General features: G+C 27.6%; 1 protein-coding gene across 2 annotated transcripts in view; it reads right to left on the minus strand.

Annotated features, from left to right (window-relative positions):
• Positions 1–8,119, minus strand: part of LOC111637123 (centaurin-gamma-1A-like) — a 158,885-nt gene extending 150,766 nt beyond the window's left edge. The window contains exon 1 of one of the 2 annotated variants that reach the window (XM_023382565.1): positions 7,834–8,119. In XM_023382565.1, coding sequence (XP_023238333.1) covers positions 7,834–8,011 — 178 coding nt within the window. In that variant the 5' untranslated portion in view covers positions 8,012–8,119. The remainder of the gene's footprint in view (positions 1–7,833) is intronic. The other variant, XM_023382543.1, reaches the window with a different exon arrangement.
• Positions 8,120–8,952: the final 833 nt, after the last annotated feature.

Here is an 8,952-nt window from a genome sequence, read left to right on the forward strand (position 1 = left end):
GTGGTTGCGTCTCGATAGCTATAAGGGTGCGGGAGATATGAGGCTGAAAGTGGTTGAAAGTGGCTTTCTATTTCGAATGTTTTGTTCAAATTAAATTCGAACATAAAATTCGAATATTGGTTCGATTATAGAACGATTGTAAACATTCCATAAACGTTGAAAATAGTTCGTTTGACTTGACGTGAACAGGAGACGTTAAGAAATAGAATCGGGACCAGATCTCTAATCAGAAACGGGGGACCTAATTCTTGCATTCTGTGAAAACGGGTAAGATTGGCTATAATGTAATTATCTTAATCTTCACTATCGTTACTTTTTAAAAACCCAGCGAAGCGGGTCCTTGCAGCTAGATTCTAGATTACTTAGAAAAACAGTCTTTTATATATATAAAAAAACTATATTACATACAAATGTATGAACAAATAAAAACCCAGTGAAGCGGGTCCTTGCAGCTAGTAAATAAATAAAATTAAATCTACATAAAGTAAAACACTTAGGTATATAAAACGTTTAGTGTAAAACACATAAGGTAAAACATTATAAAACAGATTATTAACTATAATTAAAAATACAGCACAAATACAAAGCAAGACAAAATCAGAGCTGTTTTGCAAATATAAATAAACTCACTTTTTTATGAATTCATTTATTTTATTTACATGCGATGATCTTTGTATTTTTGAGTATTTTCAAACTTTTGTTCATTTTGTGATGTCTTAATGTTCAGATGTTAAATTTGAATTGGCATTTCATTTCATATTCTACTAGAATAAAGATATTAAAAACATCTGAAAATGTTAGTTATTAAATTTTTTGCTGTTATGTCAAAGTTATTTTAGTGAGTTTATTCATCTTAAAACAGTGAATATTTCCAGAAGTTAAATATAAAAAAACTTAATTTTCCAGCAATAAAGTAGATGATTTACAAATGTTTTTGACTACATTCACAAGTCTGCTTCAGGTTTAACTGGAACTTGTTTTTCAAACATGAAGCTTGAATTTGAATTGAATGCTTCAATATTTTTGAAAAACATTGAAGCATTCCCTTCAATGTTCTGAAATGTATTGGCGTGTTTTTAAATAATTTAATTGCTTTATTATGTTTGGCATACATTCCAAAATTAAAATTAACAATGATGTCATCAAACATAATAAGGCAATTAAATTATTTAAAAATGCTCTAATACATTATAGAATGTTGAGGCATTCTATTTTTGAAAAACAAGTTCCAGTTAGACCTGAAGCAGACTTATGAATGTAGTTGAAAATGTTTGTAAATCATCTACTTCACTGCTGGAAAAAGTACCTAGGTTGACTTGGATATAAGTTCCAGCTTTAGGAAAATGCAATTTATATATAACAAACTAACAAACTTTTATGCCATGGGTTGTCACTCACCATCCTTTTGCTTCAAACATAATTCTTTTAGTTTCTGCCTGTATATTTCAGTTTTTCAGCAATTACCACTAATGCAGGGAACCTGATGATCTTGATTATTTCAACATCATTCTGTAAAATTCCATATTTTTGGCATTGATGAAACAACAGGATAGTGCAATATTTCTCAAAGTATGAGTCACAACTAGAGGATTTGATCCAGGGATCTCGAAAATCGGGATCCCGGGATCCTGACCACTTTTCAGTCCAAAATTTTCGAGATTAAGTTTTCCTAATCCCGAGATTCTCGAGATTGACATCATTTTAAAAAAGTTGCAAAATAGACTGCATGAAGCGAAACATTCAGTGCCAGTGCTTTTAACAGAATTGCTTGCCTATCATTTTAATATAAAATACAAGAAATTTTATTTCAAGCAAGCAGCAGAAATTAACCTAGCAGGCTTGCGATGCTTGCTTGGAATAAAACTTCTTGTATTTTCAACTAAAATGATAGGCAAGCAGTTCTCACTGGGTTACTTGGTAATATACTTCATTTTTGTATTTTTGAGTTTTTGCGGACGCCAATCGATTTTCTGGCACAGTTGAAAGCACTATACATAAGTTGAAATGACTTGTATAGATTGATTATTAAAAGACATCTCATTCTGGGTGATAGTCTACCACTCTTCTTAAACAGTATCACTTTTGTTTTTTTAAACCTTTATAGTTAATCCATAGTCACAACAGAATTCCTCTAGATTTGTGATTTTCTTTTGTAACATTTGTGGAGTATCAGCAAGGATTAGTATCATCACTATACCTTAGTACATGTAACACAACTTGATCAGAGAGAAATTCCAGGTAGGTCAGATTTAGCAAGTTGCACTATCAAACCATTAACATATAAATTAAAAAGCAGTGAGCTCAGAATTACACTCTGCAACACTCCAATGTCAATAGTCAATACCAAATGAGTCAGTTGTTTCGGCTAAAATCTTTAATCTTGCAGTAGCTTTGGAGTATATGTCAATTATAAAGCCAGGAAACTGTTAATTTATACCCATTCTTTCTAATAGAGACCATAAAACTTTATGATTAACAGTATCAAAAGCAGATTGAAAGAGAGGAAAACAGGATAAAGTTTTCCTCTCTTTTTTTGCAATTTCAATTGCACCAATGCATTTAATACAAATATTTGATCCTGGCAAGATCAGCCAGGTTGAACACCTGCCTATTCCTGACACAAAATATCATATTTAATAATCCAATCTTCTAATCTTTTATTTAATAAAGATGTAAATAGTTTACCAATTACAAGAACCAAAGATATAAACCGATACTTTTTGGGATCATACACATCACCTTTTTTTATATATTGGAATAATCAAAGATTCAATCAATTTTTCTAGGAAAGTAAAAATTCTTTTAATAGTTAAAAATTTCCAATGTTGTAAGAAGAAAATTTTCTGAAAAACACTAAATATTCTGTTCTAACCAAATCAATTTCAGATGAAGTACCAGATTTAAAATAAATACAGTAGCTCCTTTTAGCTCCTCCAGTGTAAAATCTGTAAAACATTTAGTTTCTATTGAAAACACTTTATACACATCCATTGACAATTGTTCATTATTAATAAGTAAAGAATGTTCTTTAGAGAATTTAGTATCATAACAATCGAACCATCTTTCTAAAGGAATTCTTGAATTACCCAATGAACTTTTACATTTAAAACTATCAATTATTTGCCAAAATATTTTAGAGTTATTGCATGTTGCCATTCTACTGTTTAACTTCCAAAAATAAGACTGTTTTTTCTTTAGACATAATAATTTATATTCTTTTAAATAATTTTTATACAAAACGTAACATTCATTCATATTTAATTTTTCACTTTCTTAAACAATTTCCATAGATTTTTTCTCATGGAGTAATACTTGCTATCATACCATGCATTTGTGTGCACTTTTTAAAAGTTACAGATTTAATGTCATAAACTATATCTAGAGATTGCCACCTTAGCTATACATTCCACCAGATCATTGGATGTGAGGTTTCCTCCATATTCATCTAACAAAACTTAATCCAATTTAACAGCAAATGAAGATTTAAATTGATCCTTCCATATTGCACATTTATCAGCCTATCATCTATTAGGAACTCATGATGTTATCAAAGGGATCATTGAAAGAAAAACATGTGAGTGATCAGAACCTACCTCTGATAAAACACGTTCTTATATTGTAAATGATCTATTTTTTGTGACACTATGACAAAATCAATTACACTGCCTTCCTTAGTTGCATGGTAAATAATGTCACTTTCTTTGTCTCCCAGCAGTAGACCATTTAAACACACAAGACTATTATTTGCACAAAAATGAGAGAGAAATTTCCCTCTATTATTAACAGTAGAATCCTTTGAAACTCTCAAAGCAATTTGTCGATCACTGGTAAAAAATGACAATTGGTGTCCCATTCTAGCGTTAAAATCTGTGCATAAAATTAAGTTAGTTCCATGTTGCAAGTAGTTTTCTATAAGCAATAAAATATTCTTGAAATCATCATAATTATTGTTAGGCAGAATATATGACACTATTAGCTGGATATTGGTTGTCTTCAGTATCAAGCTGTAAAACCAGCACAAATCATGACTGAAATATCAGTTTAACTTCAGAGAGCATCTAGTTTAAGACCAACAATTAATCTGCCATTGGGGTCTTCCAGGACACTCACAGCTATATGCTATCTGATGATAAATTTTATAATTAGAAAACATTGAATCAATTGCGAGAGATGTATGCCATGTTTCTACAGACAGAACACATCTATTCTGTATATCAAATTCCAGAAGTTAGGAAAGCAATATATTATTGTTTAATTCTGTATTATAATAAAATAGAAGCTTCATATTATCATAATTATCCAAGTACAGAACGTTATATTTGTCATCGTTATCCTTTTTATCATCATACTGTTTATCATTGTAAACTATATTGCTAAAAAAAGATTGTTCTCCATCTGTCTGGATAATTTCACCTTTGTAATTACATGCAAATGTCTTATTGTCTATGATTAATCTGTTGTATCATAATTTAACATTTCTAACTCCTTTCAAACACATTTCTTTACCATATAGCCTTAATTTGTTTCTGATAGTTTTTGTATTTGTCAAGTAGTCATCATTAATAAATATATTTAAACTTTGTAAATTACTAACATTTTGATATACTTTTAATTTATCTTCAAAACTGATCAACTCGCAAATAATTAATTCTTTTCCATCTGGTTTAAATTTTCCAATTCTAGAAGCACGCTTAATGTTCATATCTATAACTTTTAAGTTATCATTAAAAAGTTTCTTAACCTTACATAAGCTATTGTCCATTTTATCATTATCCTCTATACCCAAGATTACAATATTTCTTCTTTCTTTATATTCTAACCTCATTAGCTTTTCATGCAAATTATTACATATTGCATCAATTTCCATAATTGATTTCTCACTTAACATAACCTTTTTCTCTATCAGTTTCAAGGACAGTCTGGATTCAAGATCTACCAAAGCCGCGTCTATATTTTCAATTAACACTTGCATTCTATCTAAATGCTCTAAAAGAATTTATAATTTATTATTTGAAGAAGCTTGTAATTTCAATAGTTGAATTCCTTCTTTAATGTTAATCTCCTTTTTGGCACTTACATAAGACAAGATCAGCTGTTTCATTGACTCACCTGAGACATTCTCTTTGCTTCCAATTTGTTTTCTTACATTTCGTGGAGATCTGTCTTGAGATAATGTCAAAAAAGATTTCCTTTTCTGAGATGGAAATTGTCATTTTCCAACAAAAAGACAAAAATGAGTCAAATCCCAAGATAGCAAAAAAATTTCACGCCAACAATCATGACAGCTTCCCCCATCAGAAACTAATTTAAAAAAAAGTTTAATTTGCATGCTTAAGGATAAATCACACTTCATCCTCAAAAAACATTTAAAGTGAAAACATCAAAATAAGTTTACACTAATTATAATCAGTTTCAATGTATTATTTGAAAAAAGTTGAATTATATACAAAAAATAATTTTAGAATAGTAATAAATAAATTTGTGATGATCTTTACATCAAAACAATAAACAGCAACTTTATTGCTGATTTTGTTTTGATGTAAAGATCATTACAAATTTGTATTTTGACATTATACTATAGCCTTTCTTAGGTGTTACTATATAATTTTATTCCATACATCATAACTAATAAATGCATGAGGAAAACTTGCATATAGCATTTAAAATTACAACATATTATTAATAAAATAAAATGAATTATTTGTAATTACCTCAAACTGCTTTCTAACATGACTAATGCAGAAAAGTTTATGTTAGTGTCTTTTTATTTCCATATTATTTATATATTTATTTTACTAATATGTAATGTGAAAGTAGGTTCTAACAGCTAATACAAAAATTATAAAATATAAAGCTCCAATGAAAGCAATTCTTGCTATTTTTATATTAAATTTCATCTAGACAAATTATTGCTTCAAGGCAAATTTTGGCATATCATCATATGTTGCATGTCTATTTGTAAAAAGTTAATAATATTTAAAATTAATTTTGCAAAACACAAGTTGTTAGAATAAAAAACACATTTTGGAATAATTATGCTAATCATATGACACAGTTCTAGTTTACTCAACAAACTATTCTGTATTGTCCACCATGTACTAAAATCTATTTTATTACAAAGATTTATAATTTTTTTAATAAAATCTTTATTATTATAAGGTTAAGAAATCTTAAATATATTCATCAATATTACAAAGACAATTAAAATAAGTAAATTGTTTCATATTTACATACCTATCACTTGACTAATAATTTCTACAGAGAAAGCATATTAAACTACTTTAAATATTGAAATTTGACATCAAACTTATTTCTATTATTTGTATATAATATAAAAAAAATACAGTATGTAAAGAAAAATATTTTGCATATTTCATATATGTAAATTAATACATACGTACTTCAAAACTAAAAAAAATCTATTAAATCTCTATTGGTAAAAAATACAATACAAAGTAAACAGAACAATATTAATGATAAATTAATAGAAAAGTTTATCTATAATATAAAGCATTACAATTCCATTAAAACAGAATGAAGTTATTGGTAACAGAACAGAAAAGAAAAATTTAATTCGAAAAGCTTTAGATATAAAAAATGTACACATAAATTAATGTAATAAAATTTAAAAAAAATGAAATAATCCATTTAACAAATGTACAAAGATAGAATTTTCTACACACATACACCACTTAACAAAAATTAAAATTATAATAAAAAGAAATCCTTCGACTATTTATTTACAGTATTTGAAACTGAATATTTCTTTTGTAGATTTTAAAATTACTAAAATAAAATAAGCCCTCTTATATAAGTAATTATAATTATAAAATTTATATATCACACTAACCTTATAAAGCTTTGCAGAATTTTTAATGTATCACATTTTCGGTTCACCCTAGGACCTTCTCTACCCGAAGAAGGTCCTAAAAAACGTTTGCAATACATTAAAAATTCTGCAAAGCATTATAAAGTTAGTACGATATATATTTGTCAACGCTTTTTTTTTTTATGAGACAGATTTTATATATATATTTTTTTTAATATCTCTGAGGGAAGGTTACATTAGCAAAATTCAATCATTTTTATATATAGATACTGTATATCAAAACTGACAATTGATAAATTTTCAGCCATTCCCTAAATAAAAAAAATTGTATTTTTAAATATCTGTTATGTAAAATCATGCACAATTATATCACAAGCAGATAAAATTCTATTTTGTATCAAAATGTCAACGTATAAGATTGCAACAATGTGGATTTAGGTAGCACATCAGGAAGTACTCTCAATTCACCCCAAGGCAATATCAAAAACTAGTGAAGGATGGGCTCAATGTATTCTTTCAATGGCCTCTACAAGGTTGCCTCTGAACTAAAGAATATCTTGCCCTCAGTTTTCTTTCCTTTATCATCTATAACACATCCTACCTTTGGGCAATAGTTGACAACCAGCAACATAACATAGCATTTAAATCCTTTCAAGTATTTCTACGTTACACAAGAGAATTTAATCATTTATTTCTCCATAATTTAAATAATATATTAATTTTAACCTATCTATTTTGAACGTGATCCATTGTAAATGACACGAAACATGGCTAAATGATATAAAAAAAAAATTTTTTTGTGCGCGCTTAAATGACATTCTCACGGTTAAGACGAGCAAGTTTAGGGGGTGAAAAAACTGCCGAATAATCCCTTAATACGCTTAAATTTCAAACTGTACAAAAGAATTAAGTCATTTATAATGTATATTAAGGAGAAAGCGTATAATTAATGTCATTTTGAACCGGTATGGTGGACGAAAACCCCTGCAAAGAAGTGGACTCACCTTCAATGCAGACGACGTGTTCTCGTATTTGTTGAGCTAACAGCGGATCTGGTATTAATTCCAATAGATCATATATTGCATATATACTAGGATGAACACTCTCAAAACGTTGTATCTCTTGACGAATAGCTAAAGAATTACTATAATACGGTTGTTGTACGTGACACTTGTTACTCATGTCGACCAAATTCTAAGGGCAAATCATCTCCGAACAAAAACAAGACATCGCTAGACCGAATCTTTCAATGTCTGAAACAGGAATGAACGGAGCATGCGCTAGGGCGTATGACGAATCTTATCAATATACGCATGCGCGTAAAAAACAAACGATTTTTTTCCCCTTTGTTTTTTTTTTTATTTTATATTTTTAAATCATTTTTTTTAAATTCGATTACGAAAACTTAAATGTTTTTAATGTCTTATATATGTATACATTAAAAAATTTAATGATCGAATTATAATTTAATTAGTCTATCGTTAGAGAAAAATAATTATTAAATCACGTAATACGGACTAAAGACCGAACGCCATTACTATAATTATAACATGTAATTTACGAAAGAAAATGACTAAATTTATTCGGAAAAATATAGAATTCATATACAGTTTTTAAATTATATTTTATTTTTGTTTATTTATTTTTTTAAACAAAAATTAAATGAAATGTCGGCAATTTAAATAATTCGAAACGAAATTAAAATAGTTGCATTTCACTTTTTTTTAAGTTTTTAAATATTTTATTAGTAGTATTATTATTATTATTTAACATTGCTGAAATATAATTTAAATTGTTTCTTTAAAATATATTCATGTCAAAATTCAATTTATTCTATTTCCTCCGCCCCCCCATTCTGGTCGAAGATGACGCAATAGATTTATTTACTCGCAATATATTTTTTAGAAAAATTGTTTAAAATATAAAAGAAAAAATATATATATTTTTGTTGTTTTTAATAAATAAATAAATTTAATTTTAAAATATTATTTCATGTACTAAAAAATGACTATAACTTCTTAAATCTCATATATTATATATGTAATATTCTTACTTTAAAAATAAATAAACAGTTTTAAAGTTAAAAAATAATATTATAAAATAAAGAAAAAGATTTTTCAATG

The sequence above is a fragment of the Centruroides sculpturatus genome, unplaced genomic scaffold, assembly GCF_000671375.1.
Source record: "Centruroides sculpturatus isolate CEXI.00-Female unplaced genomic scaffold, Cexi_2.0 scaffold60, whole genome shotgun sequence".
Taxonomy (NCBI): Eukaryota; Metazoa; Arthropoda; class Arachnida; order Scorpiones; family Buthidae; genus Centruroides; species Centruroides sculpturatus.